The following is a 19,011-nucleotide window of genomic DNA, read 5'->3' on the forward strand; positions in this document are numbered from 1 at the left end:
ATAGGTTTAAAAAACGAGCCCGAAATCGTCCCCTTCTAATCGTTGTCTCTTGTGTTTCCTTTACACGTTCTGATTTTTAAATTTCGGAAACAAAACACACTTCTGAACTTGTACTGGTCTGATTTTCATCTCAGTTTTCTTGACGGAATAGTAATGTCCCTTCCTGTGATACCAGTTGACTCGGTCCATGATGGTACAGGCCATGATGGTACAGTCCATGATGGTACAGTCCATGATGGTACAGTCCATGATGGTACAGTCCATTCAGGTTGGAGTGATGACAGCTCGCGTACCACCAGGCTCCTTGGTCTTAGCACAGTCCTTGTTGCCATTGTCTTTGGTTGAAAAGGGATGGCCGTGATGTCTAGAAAGAGAATCACCCGCAGTTCCTGAAAAAAAGAAATTAACTTTTCAGAATAGACGGAATTTATTCCTTGGCGCTATGCTCTGCTATGCTATAAAGTTACAAAACAGGGGCAATCGATGAATTTAATGTTCAAGAAATAGATAAAAACAGCTATTAAATATTTAAAGCTATTTCATTTTTCAGACTCATCATAAATTTCATCTGATAATGCGACGAGCTATCATTTTCTGATTTATGTATCTGTTAGCGAATATTTAAAGGATTCCTCAGGCAAGTTCAATGTATTATATTAAAAAGCAAATCTGCTTTTAATCCTTTAAAAAGCAACACAATAAGAGTCATCATGAATAAGACAAAGAAAAAAGGAGAGGCCAAAGTGCAACTCGACAACAGAGTTCCCTACAAACCTTTCAAAGCAACGACAATAAGAAACACGTAGGAAAGGGTGAATGAGATTATTGACCACTGTCGGAGAAAGCACATAGATGACATAACTAAGAAATGGCTTTCGCAAACTCCCAATCCCCTCAGATATACAATCAGCCCTTGCTCAAAACAATTTTTACATGACATCCGATCATCTCTTGCAAAAAGGGAAAATCCCTCACCACTCGCTTGTGAGAGCAAAAATATAATCGAAGACGATAATGCGACGCGACCACAAAAGCCACGTAGGGAGTCCTTGCCGGTCTGTCTTTACCTTTACTCTCTGATTGGCTAATAAACAATGAAGCCGCGTCATCTCTCATTTATGTGCATAACCGTGAATCCTTTCCTTTAAAGACTTGTTTCAAGTTCAGTAAGTGAATACTGCAAGGCAACTCTTAGCAGTAAATTTTCTAGTTATCACTGAGGTTACCTGAGTAGCTTCCAAGGCTCAGCTTGTACTTAGTCTCCCAATGGAAACTGCAAACATGTTGTATTCGGCGTAAGCGGTTTTGCCTTTGGTGTCCGTCAGATCTACACGGAGCTTGTTCTTTATCGTTGATGTAAGATGGTGTATCTTGTCCAGTCCCAGCCAAAACTCACCATGCAGATTACCAAAGCCATTCTCGTAATCGGCCTAGTCTCTTCTAAAACACTGTCCACCTCCACCGGCTGTTGTTTGGTCACAGAAGACATTAAATGCTCCAAAACCATCAGGGTCGATTGTATAGACACCACTGGTTGTTTTACCAGATTTGTACAGCTCAGCACAGTTCGTCTTAACTGTTAGAAGAAATAACTAGATTTCCGCGAGAATCCGTGAGTCACCTTATTTGTCATTTCATAGAAAAACATCAAAATACCTTCTAAATAATTCTGTTTTTAAAAAAAGAATTATAACACTTACTTTCAGTACAGTTATGTTGAAATTCAGAGAGCGTCTTGTTTTCTTTGATAGGAGCAATGTCGTTTTGCATTTCTAGAAGTTTCTCTTTTATTTCTCGAAGGAGAGTTTCTGTAGATTCTTCAGAAATGAGAAGAGTTAAATCAGAACCAGATAGACAAGATTAAAATCCATAGGACTTCTTTTACCTGAGTAAAAATTTTGAACAAATGGAAAGGGAAAAAAAGGGATGAACGATCGTGAACATACCTTTCCATGAAGTGTTGTTTCTAGCTTTGATGATGCTGATATCATTCTTGACATGCGTAAGCTATTTCTTCATCTCCCGAAAAAGTGTTCCGATCCTCTTGTTTGCCGTTCCCGCATAGAGGCTGAAGTAGACGTTTTTGCAATGGTGTGTGGGTGAAAAATTGACTGGGGTGCTATTAGCGCTATTTCCTGGCTTGGCAGAAGTTTGACTCACCATGATAACGGTCAAGTACAACAAGCTGCAGCGAACATTGGAGAAAACATGGGTCATCATCATTATTTAATGTTGGCTACAGTTTAACTGTAGATATAACTTGAGGTTGCCACGGACTGGTGAGAATGCAGATGTAACCTGCTTAAATACAACAAAGTGTGTGCATCATTATAATTATTGCGAGAGTTTTTTCGTGTTTTTCTGGTCTTTCATGCCCTCAGTTCCAAGTCACCGACTAGAGAATTCTCTCGTCCTCGATTGGAATTAAAAAAAATTTAAAGAAATGGCTTTTACTGATCTTTTCTTCTCTTCTCTGACTCAGTTATTCAGTTAAGGATTAGTCTTTAAGTTTCGCTTCAATGTCGGTTGGTGTTGACAATTGATAAGAATACGAAATCTTTTGCTCGTAACTGAGAGGTCCTCGCTTAAAAATTTTCAATTTGACTAAGTGACCTTGTAAGTTTTTTTCGTATATTCCTGTTACCTTGTAATATTTTTGGTATTCCTGTGAATAAGCAAGTGAATGACGCAGGTTCTTTACCGCCATGTGCTTTTCTTTCCAATTACCGATTCACGGCTGCTAGCTATAAGGTAGACATTGACACGTCCTCGCTTCGATTTCCTTCGGATGATCGATGAATATCTTCAAATCAATCAATTTGTTATGTGCCTACATAAAAGGAAGCGTCGGATGTTATCCCTATCGGGGACGCTCCCTACATAAAATATAAAATATATAATTATACTACAATGTAAAATTTAAGAATCATTGCACTGATGAGGCCCAGAAGGCCGAAACAGTACTGTCTGCAGTTAGACGGATATAGCTCTTTGGCATATAAAGCCCTGCTTTCATGTCCAAATTGAGCACTGTGGGATGTCATTGCCACTAGCATCATGCATAGCTCACTAGGCTTTTCTAGTTTGAGCACTCTGGCATGGCTTAGACGATACCACAAATGTGGGATCGTTTAGGGTGACCATATCGGTTCTCCCCCATCCTAGCATCAGCACTGCCCTGATGAGGCCCAGAAGGCCGAAACAGTACTGTCTGCAGTACAGTCTGCAGGCTCATCGGAACGTCCTCTGCTTCTTTGTGAACCGTTAATTCAAAATCAAAGTGTAAATCGCCCCTTGTAAATACTTTTTCCACTACATAATATCCCTGTGCTGGGTTTCCTTAGCTGGTGTACTGCACAGAGGGCACCCTTCTCGCGTGTAAATAGAAAACAGATTTCTCCCGGTGCTAGGGTCTCTTCACCGAGTTACTGCACGGAGGAGCTAGCCTTCCCGTAAAACAACTTGTACATAGTAATAACACCCAGCAACTGTCAATAACTTAGCTAATTTCCCCTGTGCTGGGTCTCCTTCACTGGTGTACTGCACAGCGGGCCCTTAACCGTTAATTAACTTAATTGAGTACGCAATTGATAGTTTTGTTCTGTTCATAATACTAATCATTGTATAAATAAAGTTGAGTTTCAAAAAAAAAAAAAAAGTCGGTACTGTCTGCAGTTATATATATATCTATATATATTTATATGAATTCTTGAACTTGATTTGAATGTATTTCAAAGAGCGCTCAACTCTTAGAGGAACATTGATAATTATAACAAACTGGTTCAGGACTTCAGAGGTAGTTCATCGTTTTATTGCGACAGCTCTGTTTCGTATGGTCGAAAATGACCACACTCATCAGGTAATTTCAACGATTGACAATCGAACGGCCGAAACGTCGTCCATTAAACTAGTCCAGAACAGTTAAGAGTTGGTCTCTTCGTTACGTCGACCTTACTCTACACTTAACTACAAATTCACGTCGAGACATTGTATCCTGTGGATCCTCTTACTGGGAGTTCATCGTGAGGTATACCAATTTTACACAGCCTATATATTTAACAATTATTCCACGAGCGCGCGTTGGATATGAGATGATAGATAGCCAACGAGGCGCGTAGCGCCGAGTTGGCTTTAATCATCTCATATCCAACAAACGCGAGTGGAATAATTGTTTTATTAAAAACGCTACGTTAAATTATTAAATTTTATTAAATTTTTAGCTCCCTTTCAATTTTAAGCTTATGCATACGCTTATCATATCGTAGTTTATGGTATATTGGCTCATATACCATAATGGCTAAGCCAATGAAAAGTCTTGAATTGCATTATCCAATGATCCAGTTTTTAATAAATATATATATACATATTTTACGAAATTTTACAATACTTTATAAGTTTACTATGAAAAATGTTAAAATCCTGTTCGTGCACTATCTCTTTAGGAAGAGCGTTCCACTGTTTCACAACTCTAACAAAGAATGAATGCAAAAAACGATTCACTCTCGCTAATGGCTGTCTTAATTTGAATGAATGGTTTGATCTTGTTTTACCATAACTATTAAATTCAAAATGATCATTACAGTTGAGGCCATTAAGACCATGAATAGTCTTGTAGCACTCTAGCAAGGATAGATAAGATCTCCTCGACTGAAGACTGGACCACCCAAGCATTGCCAGTCTTTCTTCGTACGGCGAGTCCCTAGATGACACCTGGAGAGCGTATTTCGAGGCCCTACGTTGTACTCCTTCAAGAGCATCAATGTTGTTTTGTAAATAGGGTGACCAGAGAGGGACAGCATATTCCAGAATAGGTATAACCAAGGCCTTGTACAGATGAGAAAAGACTTCCTTGTTCCCTGCATCATCATTCCTCTTAAGGAAACCCACAATCTTATTGGCTTTATTTACAACTTTCTGCGTATGGGTGTTCCAGGATAGGTGCACGCATATTCTCGGCATGCCCGCAGCTTATCTACTAAACCGTAGGGCGAATACAAGAAGCACTTCTCCACCTCTCACAAATACCACAAAATCTTTAACAAAAACACCACCAAAGTCAGCTACAGTTGTATGGACAACATGGATTCTATTATAAGGAGGCACAATCAGAAAATCCTGAACTCCCCCTCGACCAGCCAAGACCGCAAGTGCAACTGCAGAGTAAAACAAGCCTGTCCCTTACAGAACAACTGCCTCGTCTCCTCCTTAATTTACAAGGCTAGAGTCACCACAAACAAAGACCAAACGGGAAAAAACTACATCGGCCTAACAGAAAATTCTTTTAAACAAAGATACACGCAGCATTCCCTCTCATTCCGAAAGAAAGCCTGCGCTAACAGCACCGAGCTATCGAAATACATTTGGGAACTTAAGAGCACCAACACTCCCTACTCCATTCATTGGTCGACAATTCACAAAGCCGCATCTTACAAAGGAAATTCAAGAACATGCAACCTCTGCCTTGCCGAAAAATTCCTCATTATCACCGCGGACAAATCCACTTCATTAAACAAACGATCAGAACTAATTTCCAAGTGCCGCTATGAAAACAAGTTCTACTTGCGAAACCAATAGAAACAGTCCTTTTGTCTTCTTAATTGCTTCCTATTATTTTAACTATAATTTCTATTTATAAATTGACTTTATAGCACGGTATGTTTTCCATCGATAATAAACCGTCTGACGATCGCAGCGCAAGCTGCGTGAAACTCGAGTAATGATGAAACGATCTTCCTTTCATAAATTTATAACCGCTATATATATATATATATATATATATATAGAACAAAAGGTCTTTTCACAGCAGCAACGGGATAGACAGTCATCTATGAACCACGCTAAAATAGATATCGTTGCTACATCACTAATTTACGAGACTAGCTTCAGACGCATATACTTTCGTTTACGATTTCCGTATCCTAATCTATTCATTTCAAATGAATAAAGGCTGATAGTTTCTAAAGAAACTGTTTGGGGCTGCGTCGGTGGGGGTAACGAAATAATTTTGATATATCAACAAAGTTGAAATGGTAAACGGCGCTGCGCGTTTGTGACGTCACGAAATTTTGACCCCCTAGAGCGATTAGGACAAACAAACAGGCTTCTCGAGTAAATGAATATGGGCGATGATGCGCCCATCTCTAGTTCAAACGCCTCTAAAGCTCGTATTTTAAATCAAAACGACGGTGTTCCTGGCTCAAAGTTCGAGCAAGACCAAGAGAACTATACCAGCACACCATTGAAACGTTGGGTAAAGTGTAGAGGCTTGAAATTGAATACGCCTTATTCAAAAAAGGCGGACGCGCGGTTAAGACCTGAGCCGAGTTCACCAAAACGAGGCTTAGGAAGCACCGCAAGAAACATGGTGTCGAAGGCAAACATTTACCGATGCGTACCACTGTGCACGCAAGGCGGGGGTGTTGGATCAAAAGGAGAACATATTGGATTCTTTAAGTTTCCAGACCAAGAGGAAATGAAGAAATGTCGGATACATACTATACGTAGAGATTTAAGTAGATTTTTTCGCATTTCCGGGGCATCAAAAGTGTGTTCGTTACATTTCAAGCGTAGTGACATATCAAAGGGTCTTGTTGGACGAACGTCTCTGAGGACAAATGCAGTTCCGTCGATATTTGCTTGGAAACAAACTTCACGAAAGTGACCGCCCCCTACCGAGAGGCCTTATCTGCGACAGCGAAAAGAGAAGAGATCTGTCCCAGAAAAAGAGTCTTCTTCAGTGTGTTCGGAGCCTGGCAAAACAGCTAAAGCCGGAAAAGATATTCCTGAAACAGGTACTAACGAAACCACTATGTCAGGAGCCGCCAGTACCAGTCTTAATGAAATGCCTTTCACTGAAAAAGATCTTTATGGGACCCTCAAACAATTAAGGCTACTTGAAAAAAATGCGCAAATCTCGAAAAGGTAGTTGCAGATTTGGAAGACAAAAATAACGCACTTCAGTCAAACGTCTTCTCACTTAGTCGGTTTACCTCTGATGAGGCAATGTTGTTTTATACAGGCTTTCCTAACTACAAAGCATTCTTGGCATCCTTTGAATATTTAGATCCGGGAGATAATGGAGAAAATGTCAGATACTGGTTGTCAGGTGAAAATGAGATACCCTCAGAAACACTATTTCTCCACCACAGTTAGGTGTAAAGAGAGGTAGACAAAGATCAATCAAACCACAAGAAGAATTTTTTCTCACTTCGTGTCGCTTAAGACAGGAATTTGCAGAAACCCACCTTTCCCACTTGTTTAATGTTTATCAGGCAACAGTTAGTAGAATTGTTATTAGTTGGATCAATTTTATGTATCTACGATTTGGAGTGCTTAACATTTGGCCATCGAGAGAAGTGGTCAACAGAACAATGCCTGAAGACTTCAGGAAGTCATATCCAAGTACAAGAATTATTATTGATCGTACGGAAGTGAAGTGTGCAATGCCTAGTAGCTTGTTGCTGAATAGTGAGTTGTTCAGTGCCTACAAGAATCATACTACACTAAAGGGGCTTCTGGGAATTTCTCCATCTGGTGCTATCACTTACATAAACCAACTGTATACAGGAAGTATATCAGACAGAGAAACTGTAGAAAGGTCAGGCATGCTTCACCTGCTATTCAATGAAGGAGATTCTGTGATGGCAGATAAAGGTTTGACTATAAGTGACATCTTACCTTAAGGTGTTTCTTTGAATATTCCACCATTCTTGGGAACATCCACACAAATGCCCCTAGAGGATGTTGTGAGAACTCAGGAGATTGCACGATTGAGGATCCATGTCGAACGTGCAATTAATAAAATTAAAACTTTTCATATATGGGATAGCATTATCTCACTGAATCTCTATGGCATTGCAAATCAAATGTGGTCTGTTTGTGCATTTCTTTGCAACATTCAAGACCCTATTTTAACAAGCTGACACAATAGAAAGCTTTAGACAACTGATTTGTAATTTTTATCTTGTTCAATGTTTTGGCTAAAAAAGGGTGTGTTAAACAACAAACATATGAAACATATGAGTGAACTGCGGTTATGAGACGTATATAAGAACGATCCTTCGCAGTAAAGCACTATTTGAGCAATAGTGGAAATCAGACCTGAAAAAAATTTCAGGCCTGTACGGGATTCGAACCACTGACCTCTGCGATACTAGTGCAGCGCTCTACCAATTGAGCTAACAAGCCAACTGGGAGCAGGCCATCAAATTAATTCGATATAAACCCGTAGATGATAAATCGAACAACAACAAACATATGAAACATATGAGTGAACTGCGGTTATGAGACGTATATAAGAACGATCCTTCGCAGTAAAGCACTATTTGAGCAATAGTGGAAATCGTCTCATAACCGCAGTTCACTCATATGTTTCATATGTTTGTTGTTGTTCGATTTATCATCTACGGGTTTATATCGAATTAATTTGATGGCCTGCTCCCAGTTGGCTTGTTAGCTCAATTGGTAGAGCGCTGCACTAGTATCGCAGAGGTCAGTGGTTCGAATCCCGTACAGGCCTGAAATTTTTTTCAGGTCTGATTTCCACTATTGCTCAAATAGTGCTTTACTGCGAAGGATCGTTCTTATGTACGTCTCATAACCGCAGTTCACTCATATGTTTGTTGTTGTTCGATTTATCATCTACGGGTTTATATCGAATTAATTTGATGGCCTGCTCCCAGTTGGCTTGTTAGCTCAATTGGTAGAGCGCTGCACTAGTATCGCAGAGGTCAGTGGTTCGAATCCCGTACAGGCCTGAAATTTTTTTCAGGTCTGATTTCCACTATTGCTCAAATAGTGCTTTACTGCGAAGGATCGTTCTTATATACAAAGGGTGTGTTATTGTAATGGTTACTATCTAGGTCTTGGAGCTTTTTATTTTCTTTCAATGAAATACACATCACTGAAATGATTATGATACCTGTAAAGGAGTGGCCAAAAATTACAGGGGGAGGACCTGAGCACATGACCTAACCCCTTACCTTTGGAATAAAAAAACTGACTGACCCCGAAATAGAGGTCAGAAATTAGATTACCTCCCCCTCTACATGGGAAAAGAAGATGACCCAGCCCTTATGTGTAGTGAAAAATTACACGGCCCACCCCTTTTTGAAGGATCGAAAAAGTAATAACCCACTCAAGTATGCCTTTTGACCAGCCCTGTAAAAGTGAAAACTAATGAGTGGTTTGTGATTTTGATATAGACTTACAATTTTACAGTCTTTGTGAGCTTCAAATCTATTGGATTTACCCCTTAGGATATTTATCAAATCTTTCTGAGATTATATGCATTAAATGTTTGATTATGATGCTGTTGTAGAATGTCACACCACCACAGCTTTTGTACATGATGGTGAAAATTCAGCTACAGCATACTTAATGAAATTTGTAAAATAATATTGCCAAAGCTTCTCCAGAAGCTCAACCCAGTAACCTCTGGCAAAGGCAATTCTTTCCATTGACATTCCTTTTTTAGTGTAAACAACAAAATTGCACCGGTGTGCACCAGTATAGCCCATCTGGCACTGAACTTGGGCATAGTAACCCTCTCACAAAAGAACTTAGGGTCTGAGCAGGCATCTAGGGGACTCACTTGAAACTTTGTTTCCGGGCACTAGACTTCAAGTAGTCCAATAGGATCTTCCCAACTGGGGTCTATTACCTTTCCATCCGTAGAACATCCCAGTATCAGAGAATTAGTGCATACAACAAATCCACTTTTGAAAACATGTACTGGTGTTGTTTGACTGTGCATGTATTTGTGATACCTGTCAATTGCTACTGGCTCATATTTAAGCCCATGAGCTGTGTCTAGAATGGAATGTCTTTCGGCACATGATTTCTTGAGAAAATTTATCATGACTGCGTTGTCTGTGGGATATCAGATGAAACTGAGATGCTGTAAAACGGTATTTTCGCTCAATTTTCGAATTCGAGTGTATTTTACTCAGATATCGAAACCAAACTATATTTAACCCGCTCAACATAAGACGTTTAGATTACTTCTTATATTTGGCTATCGATCGTTACATTTAAACCTACCGTTTTAGTAGCTGAGCCTTTGTTTTCAGCCCTTTGCATTTATCTCCCCTACATTTTAGCCAAACCCTCAGGGCATCGTTGTTGAGCTGTTGAGCTCTCCTGGGTTTCTTCCCTCTGAAGACACTCCAGGAGTATCGTCTTGACTCAAATCAACTGCAAAACTCTCCGTCATATTTATAACAGAACATTCGCCAAGGTCAAACTACGTTACATCAACGGATCCTCAATTAAACTACGCCATTTTTATTAAACTACAGTGAAAACAGTCAATAATTCCACAAAACTTCGAACAAGCCAAGTGTCATTAGATGGAGCAATGCCTCCTAAGCGTCGTTTTGGTGAACTCGGCTCAGGTCTTAGCCGTGCGTCCGCCATTTATGAAGAAGGCGCATGAGCAGACCTCATCGCACGTGTTCGGACGTGTTCGTGACTGCCTCGAGTCGGGAAAACATTATGTAGTTGATTCAAGTATAGATGATGGGAAATGGTTTCAGAGGAAGATACTAAAGCAAAACGTCTAATGTATATTATATTACCATAACATCAGTCTGAGCGAATTTTCACTTGGCAGTTCTGGCATACGATTGGTCTTGGGAAACCTTCTTGAAGCCTTTGTCTTTTAATGGCCAAACGTGGGGTTCTTCTTCCAGAAATGTTAAGCCATTTGATGAATACGATGATACGCCTTCCCTCGTAAATAGGTTCGCGAATGAACTTAAAATGCAGGATGATCAGAAGACGAAAGAAAGAGAGAATGACATTTATTCGGCAGAGCAGACCCTCATGAGCATGTGGGAATGTCGTGAATGTGGTGAATACAGTGAATTCGATCTTGAAGATCTGAAAACTAAGTGGAAACGCTACCAGGGAGCATTGTATAGCAAGTCTGACCGTAACATCTCGGGGTCGGCTTGGACGATGAGAATGCTGCAAAAATACGTAAGGTATGAGGACATTGTCTTTATTCAACCTCCCTCTTGGCAGGATGATTCTTTGTTTCCTTCAGCACAAGTGAACGACATCGTCGAGGGAAACGTTGCACAGTCACTGTCAGCCCTATGCGGCGAGAAAGAGAGAGAGCGGAGAGAGAGAAAACGAGAGAGCAGAATTGATGAAAACCCTACACTGTTCCATGATACGGACGACCGTACAGAAGCCGACTCAAGGATAATTCTCGACGCAATCCTACAGCCGCTTTGTACCGCCTACGAACTTAATCTTTGATGTGAGCAAAGCATAAATTGCAGTTTTCTTCCCAATAATAGATTTGATTACATCATGTACTATGGTAACCAACCGATTCGCGTTGTAGAAGTTAAACGACAAGATAACGTAAGAGATCAGTCTGTGGCGCAGCTAATCGTTCAACTCCTGCCTCTTGCTGCAGAGGACCCGACCTTTTTCCGATTCGGTATTTTGTCCGACGCAAACCTTTTCATTTTTGCAGGGGTTTCGAAAAACAGAGTGGTTTTCTTTCAAGAAAGCGTTCATACCATTCAACCAAGAAATTTGGAATCTACAGAACATCTGCATCTTATAACAGAGGAGATAGAATCGTTAATTAACCTTGCATTAAACTCAAGAAAAACAAAACGATCGATCGAAGGCTATCTCCGTCCATCTTGCGATGTTTACTATGTAGTAGACTCTGGATACTTTTCTCAGAGTCATGAGGAAGAGTAAAGGAAAACGAGAAACCTCTTTTTCTTCTCATAATGATTTTGCAATTGAGACAAAAAAAGAGTGATTTAACAGCGAATGTTCCCAATGATCAAAGATTTGGTAGCAATAGCCAAAAAATCGATTCGGCTGTTAGGTGAAACAAAGCACTGCATACGTATGATGCACGATCCTCGCAGTAGATAGCGCTATTTAAGCAATAGCGAAAATCAGACCTGAAAAAAATCAGGCCTGTACGGGATTCGAATCACTGACCACTGCGATACTAGTGCAGCGCTCTACCAATTGAGCTAACAAAATCACTGCATACTTCGTTTCGCTGAATATCGATTTATTTTCGAGAAAATCGATAATAACTGAACTTCTCCCAAATACCGCTATTGAAGCTCGAAATTTCAGACGAATCTCGGAGTGTCATGCCACGAATTGAAAACACTTGGACCGATAAAAAGTACCAACATCAATTCATAGGTTGACAGTAATTTGAGCAATTCTTGAACGTTTATTTACACAAGCTAATTGAATGGCGCTGCGCGTTTGTGACGTCACGAAATTTTGACCCCCTAGAGCGATTAGGACAAACAAACAGGCTTCTCGAGTAAATGAATATGGGCGATGATGCGCCCATCTCTAGTTCAAACGCCTCTAAAGCTCGTATTTTAAATCAAAACGACGGTGTTCCTGGCTCAAAGTTCGAGCAAGACCAAGAGAACTATACAAGCACACAATTGAAGCGTTGGTTAAAGTGTAGAGGCTTGAAATTGAGCGGAAAATGAGCAGACCTCATCCACGGGCAGCCCAAGCTCACTACTAGAAAAGCGGACGTGACTCTTACCATGTTGCGCAACGTTTAATATTTATAAAGGTTTGTATGGGATGTTATCGGTTTGCCTTAAAAGAGAGAAAAAAATGCCTTGTTTTGAAATAAAATGGGCTTACCTTGTTGTTTTCTTTGTTGATTCCTAGCGTCTCAGTCCATTTTGAAGCGTTTTCGGCGAGTTAGCGCTATGTTGGTGTTCAACTGCTAAAAGAAAGACAAGGCCGGAAACCTATTTTAGAAGTGTCCGACGCCCGAAGCGAATAATTCCGCGAAAAATTTACCACCAGTCTCGATTCCTCCAGAAAATCAAAGCAGAGATGTTGCAGTTCCATTTCCATTCACTCGATTCCCAATTCCTCCCACAGATCTTTCACTAGCGATGCTTTTATCTCCAGATCGATCGGCTTTCCAATTTCGAATTTGGCTGGTTGAAACATTTGTGGGCCCGCCGTTCGCCGATCGCACAGTATGTTGGGTAACAAAAAGAAGCCCGGCGAGGGTAACCAGCGGCCTGCAGTCGACAAACAAACCAGTTAGCTCCCCTGGTCCTCTCGAGAGGTTTTGTCAAGACCACATTGTTTTGATCGACCAATCAATCTTTTTGTAGGTTTTGTCGAACATCAATTTTTCAGCCAATACAACGGCTCCAAACCTGAACTCTACGGTCGCTACATCGACGACTGTATCGGCGCTACCTCCTCTACCAGAGAGGAGCTCACTCAATTCATAACCGCAGTCAATTCTTTTCACCCGGCTCTGAAATATACCTGGGAAATTTCTGACAATTCTCTATTCTTTTTAGACATCAAAGTTTCAATTGAAGGCAACGGTTTATGCACTAGTCTGTATTACAAACCTACAGACTCGCATAATTACTTGTTATATTCGTCTTCGCAACCATCTCACGTTAAGAATTCTATTCCTTTTTCTCAGTTTCTAAGACTTCGTCGTTTATGTAGTAATGACTCAGATTTCCATCACAAATCAGAGTCAATGTGCCAGTTTTTCGATAAACGTGGTTACCCTGTTTCTGTCGTTCAAGCGGGTTACCACCGCGCCCAACTTATTGATCGACATTCAGCACTACAAACGTCGCATAAGGAAGATTCCGACCGCATTCCATTCACTCTCACGTTTCACCCGCACAACCACTCAGTTAAATCCATCATTCTTAAAAACTTTAAATTACTTCAAAACAATCCAGAGACAAGCACTATCTTTTCGCAGCCTCCGCTCATTTCATTCAAACGCGACAAAACCATAGGCAAGTTTTTTTTGGCCAGAAGTTCTTTTCAGACTAATGACCAACCAGGCACTTTAAAATGCGCTCGTGCACGATGCAAAACGTGTCCTTTCATTCACAACACTGATAAAATATCGGGACCTAAACGATCCATTAAGATCACCTGAATAAAGGCTGATAGTTTCGAAAGAAACTGTTTGGGGCTGCGTCGGTGGGAGTAACGAAATAATTTGGATATATCAACAAAGTTGAAATGGTAAATTGGCCACCGTAACGATTACAAAAGCTGACGTTTCGAGCGTTAGCCCTTCGTCGGAGCGAAATATTCGCTCCGACGAAGGGCTAACGCTCCAAACGTCAGCTTTTGTAATCGTTACGGTGGCCAATTTACCATTTCAACTTTGTTGATATATCCACATTAAGATCACCGATCACTTCACGTGCACCTCCGCCAATGTAATCTATTGCATAACTTGCACTTATTGCAAAAAGATGTACATCGGCGAAACAGGCAGAAGACTAGGTGACCGATTCCGAGAACACCTTCGAGACGAGGAAAGGAATGACAAGGACACATCGAAACCAGTCGCTAGACATTTTAATTTACCTAATCATTCTAAGCAAGATATGGCAATCTGCGGTCTTTCCTTACACTTAGGTAGCACGGAAAGCCGTAAAACTCTTGAACAAAACCTCATCGTTCAAACCGGCAGTCTAAATCCCACAGAGATCAACGAACGCTTTTCATTCCACTAATTCATTCGTGTTTTTCTCGTTGCCATGTTCCCACAATAACGTAGCTCCATTTTCTGCCTTTAAAGGCACACACAACCCACAATTCCTCTATTCGCTCCGACGAAGGGCTAACGCTCGAAACGTCAGCTTTTGTAATTGTTCCGGTGGCCAATTTACCATTTCAACTTTGTTGATATATCAAATTTATTCATTTCAAAGCTAAAGAAGAGTAAACAACAAACAAGCTTAAAGGAAAAATAAATACACATCTATTCACATTTTATTCATATGACGACGTCGGTCTTTGTCTCTACGCCTATGTAACTGCGTGCTAGAAGCAAGCCACAGTTAGTTCTATCTTGCAATTCTAAAGATTCTGAAAAATGAACTCTGGGAGGTAGCGGGGCTGTTAGATATAAAATTAAAAATGTTTTCCTCGTACCAGAGTACCAAGATTTGTCAGCCAATGACAGGTAGTATTTTAACAATGAACAAAATCTGCGGGAGGAGGTGCAATTTACAGCAAAGTGATAGAATCAGATAACTGCACCCATTAACGGCTTATAAAGGAAAACATGTCACAGTTACAATCTCTCATTAACTAAGTGGAGTTGGAAAATTTACTAAGTAAACAAAGGAGCTATTTTCATAAGAATTACCTAACGAAAAAAAATATTGAGTTTCTCTAGCCCACAACTTCCAATATAAATCTATCAGAACAAATTGTACAGGCATAGAAGCAGAGATATTGTGGTCTTCTTCCTAAATCTACTTCCTAAATAGAACCGAAAATCGCGAAATCAGAAGGTCTGGATTTCGATTCCTTTTGGGAGAATCAGATTGCTATTTGCTCCCTTGTATCTTGTGACAAAACGAACAAGATCTCTCATTTACGCTTAAGTTCGTTAATTCTACATCGCGTAAGATTCTATGACTATTGTGTTTGACTTAGTTAATTGGTATCAGGAATAACGCGTCGTTCAATTCAAGACTACTCAATTATGAAATCGCTCGCCCCAGTCCTCCTTGAACTTTCACTCTACACATTCAGCTTCTGCTTTTCATCAACTCTGATGTCATCGTCCATGATGTTGATATATGTCCTCTGGAATAGATGAGTCAAAGAAAAGAAAAAATGACAGGTTGTGAAGCTCAGTAATGATAATAGTAATAATATACAGCAATGACAAAATGAACAAGCGAGTATATGACAAAAGATTAAAAAAGAACTCATGACATACTGTTAACCATTCAACCAATTAAGTTCCTTTAGAATTCAATATGGTTTAATCTATGTGACACAGGACTTTCATGACCTTTATTTCCCCCATTAATTTTTCAACTTACATTTTATTGTCTTAGTAGTCATCGTGTGTGTCTCATTTTCCCTTGAAATGTAATTTCGATCTTACTAAGCCACTTAATAAGAAGAGTTTCAATTTTTTCCACCACTTTCTTGGACTTATATGACTCCTCGTTAAACACAAGTTTCTCCGACATTTGGTTTGAAAATGTTTCTGTGTAATCTACTCAAGTGAAATAAATTGAATAGGGAAAGAGTGGAAGAAAGTACTTGAGAATATAAAGTTCACCTACCTTTACTTCTCGTAAGAAGTATTCCAGCCGGTTTACGATGTCAGTAAAGCAAGGCCTCATCAAAGGATTCTCATTCCAACAAGAACTCATAAGGGTATATCTACAAATGCGTTGCATCCTTCTTTAATTTTTAAGACCTCTTAAGTCATTCAACTCATTCTATCCTCACCCAGCTAAACCGGCAACAGAACATCTGGGACAGCGATATCTAAAATAGGTAGGGTTTCAAATCTAACGGGAGGCGAACTCTTTTTATTGTTCCGATCTTGTGACAAATGCTTCAAGTTACTCATAAAATGAAACATTGTAGCGTTGACTGTTAACATATAAGTAAATATATCAACAGAAACGGTCTTGCAAATTATCGAAGTACTTACAGTTCTTCCGAGCATTGATGAGGACGAGGCATCCGATAGCCCGTAGAAAGCCGACTTACCAGGGAAAAAGGTGATTCGACGTCAGGGTATGGTACCTTACCTGGGAGACAATATAGCGGAGTGTGATAAGTGCTAAGAACTTAAACCTAATGGATTATTAACTTCTTACCGAGACGAAGTCGAGGTCCATAAAAATTTAAAAAAAAAAACAAAAAAACACGAGGCTAATATCCAGCCATTTTGACCCAATAAGCTTGGAAATAAAAGATTTATTATTGATATTTATTATTAATATTAGAGATTTCGCTTTATTAAGAATTTTTATTATATAGATACCGATGAGATATCAAGGTTTTTCCTTTTACTAAAAAATCATATCTTCATCGCGCGCAGATACTATTTTTATCTCTCACGTGTGAGGATACTGGTGTCGCCATGGTTACTAACATGATTAGCCAATTACAAGAGAATAAAGGCTGATAGTTTCGAAAGAAACTGTTTGGGGCTGCGTCGGTGGGAGTAACGAAATAATTTGGATATATCAACAAAGTTGAAATGGTAAATTGGCCACCGTAATGATTACAAAAGCTGACGTTTCGAGCGTTAGCCCTTCGTCGGAGCGAATAGAGGAATTGTGGGTTGTGTGTGCTTTTAAAGGCAGAAAATGGAGCTACGTTATTGGTGGGTGCATGGCAACGAGAAAAACACGAATAAATTAGTGGAATGAAAAGCGTTCATTGATCCCTGTGGGATTTAGACTGCCGGTTTGAAAGATGAGCTTTTGTTCAAGATTTTTACGGCTTTCCGTGCCACCTAAGTGCAAAGAAAGACCACAGATTGCCATATGTTGCTTAGAATGATTAGGTAAATTAAAATGTCTGGCGACTGGTTTCTGCCTTTAAAAGCACACACAACCCACAATTCCTCTATTCGCTCCGACGAAGGGCTAACGCTCGAAACGTCAGCTTTTGTAATCATTACGGTGGCCAATTTACCATTTCAACTTTGTTGATATATCCAAATTATTCAATTACAAGAGAGTTTCCCACTCGGGCGCACGGCCGGTTCTTTTGAAATTTGACATAACATTAAGTGTTATTGATTTTATTCTCTATTATAACTTTACATCCGAGTTTCATAACATTTTTATGACAGGTATTTTGCGATATGTGACCACTTTAATTGCACTATTTTGCTGTTTCGAAAATGAATAAAAAAAGTTGTGTCTTATAGACCACTTTCATAAATGGCTGCCCGATTAATACTCTTTTGTTTAAATTTAAATTTGCCTAGGTGGCCTCGTTCTCCAGTACAAAATTCAAAAGAATACATTATCTCAAGCGAGGCCACCCAGGCAAATTTAAATGTAAACAAAAGAGTATTAATCGGGCAGCCATTTATGAAAGTGGTCTATAAGACACAACTTTTTTTATTCATTTTCGAAACAGCAAAATAGTGCAATTAAAGTGGTCTGGCAGCCATTTATGAAAGTGGTCTATGGGGATGATGGGCCCATCTTACCCACTCGGGTAGCCAATCAGACCACAGGATTCGCTTCATATTGTTCACAGACGATGCCAGCGATATAATTATTATCCCCAGTACGGCTCGAGCCAGCGAGGCTAGTAAGTAGTTTATTATATGGCACTCGGACTTGTTCATTTCATATTTTCCTGCTCTCGCGAAGAAAAATACGCAGCTTATGATCGTTCGTGACAACGGTCCGTATGGCACAGTGCTGACCGAGTAAGAACCAATCAGAACGCTCTGATTTACCTCAGGAGTACCTAGCCGTTGCATTTTAAGTTGGCTCTCCTAAGGCATGTAAATCATCAACCATTGAGAGACTTACCATAAGTTGCTATTTCCCAAAGCAGTATGCCGAACGACCAACTGAAAATCGGCAAGAAAATAATATATATTAAATTATTGGTGATTGCTGTAGAAAATACCTTTCGTTTTGAAATTTCAAATTACAATTTTCCCCTTTCTCCGCCCCCTTTGTATCCTTTCTGTATTCACGTGGGGCGCGCGTTATTTTACAAATTAGCCAATCACGTCAAAGAACTCTGAACTTGATTTTGAAAACTGACGTAGACATTTTTCGCGTACTTTTGTTGGTTTTTAGGCTTTCATTCACACAAATTTGTTACCCTTTCGTTTGGAATTTTAAGAAGTTTCGAAGCTTTTATTTTAGCCAAATGTTGTGGTTATTTCGAATTTTTTACAGTCGCGTTGAGTTAAGGGTATCCATTGTTTTCCGTGAAAAAAAAAAATTTAAATTAGTATAAGAATATAGCAAGTGAAATTTCATCATAAAGATTAATTTCATAAATGTAACTTGTAGGAATTCCCAGATTCCAAACCATTCAGTTATAAGTTGAAAACATACTACTGTCAGAATCATTAGGGTTTGGCGCCAAACAATACATGTTTGAAGACCATGCGATCTGACCCAGCTTGAGACACTATTAAGATCGTGGGGATTAAAAAAAAGAGGGAATAGGGGAGGAGCAACC

The 19,011-nt window shown here is 39.7% G+C and overlaps 2 protein-coding genes and 2 pseudogenes across 8 annotated transcripts in view; 1 reads left to right on the top strand and 3 right to left on the bottom strand.

Annotated features, from left to right (window-relative positions):
* On the bottom strand, positions 1-1,586 carry LOC111321362 (ryncolin-1 pseudogene; annotated as a pseudogene). Its single transcript, XR_015993996.1, has 2 exons — positions 1,227-1,586; positions 1-389 (listed from the first exon to the last, which is right to left on the bottom strand). The product of XR_015993996.1 is annotated as a ryncolin-1 pseudogene (transcript).
* On the bottom strand, positions 1,586-2,298 carry LOC148741460 (uncharacterized; annotated as a pseudogene).
* Positions 2,299-10,438: 8,140 nt separating this feature from the next.
* LOC148741461 (uncharacterized) lies at positions 10,439-12,666 on the top strand. The gene has a single exon (XM_088743061.1). The coding sequence runs from the start codon at positions 10,762-10,764 to the stop codon at positions 11,263-11,265; it is 504 nt and encodes a 167-aa protein (XP_088599187.1). The 5' UTR covers positions 10,439-10,761; the 3' UTR covers positions 11,266-12,666.
* A 2,039-nt stretch (positions 12,667-14,705) lies between these two features.
* Positions 14,706-19,011, bottom strand: part of LOC111321280 (fibroblast growth factor receptor 4) — a 32,148-nt gene continuing 27,842 nt past the window's right edge. For all 6 annotated transcript variants that reach the window (XM_088741040.1, XM_088741079.1, XM_088741069.1 and 3 more), the window contains 4 exons: positions 18,345-18,385; positions 16,493-16,592; positions 16,116-16,215; positions 14,706-15,624 (listed from right to left, as the gene is read on the bottom strand). In XM_088741040.1, coding sequence (XP_088597166.1) covers positions 15,559-15,624; positions 16,116-16,215; positions 16,493-16,592; positions 18,345-18,385 — 307 coding nt within the window. In that variant the 3' untranslated portion in view covers positions 14,706-15,558. The remainder of the gene's footprint in view (positions 15,625-16,115; positions 16,216-16,492; positions 16,593-18,344; positions 18,386-19,011) is intronic.

This window comes from Stylophora pistillata, chromosome 1, assembly GCF_964205215.1.
Source record: "Stylophora pistillata chromosome 1, jaStyPist1.2, whole genome shotgun sequence".
NCBI classification, from domain to species: Eukaryota; Metazoa; Cnidaria; class Anthozoa; order Scleractinia; family Pocilloporidae; genus Stylophora; species Stylophora pistillata.

Coding starts and splice junctions, on each gene's coding strand:
- LOC148741461 (XM_088743061.1), top strand. CDS start 10,762: ATGCAGGATGATCAGAAGACGAAAGAAAGAGAGAATGACATTTATTCG.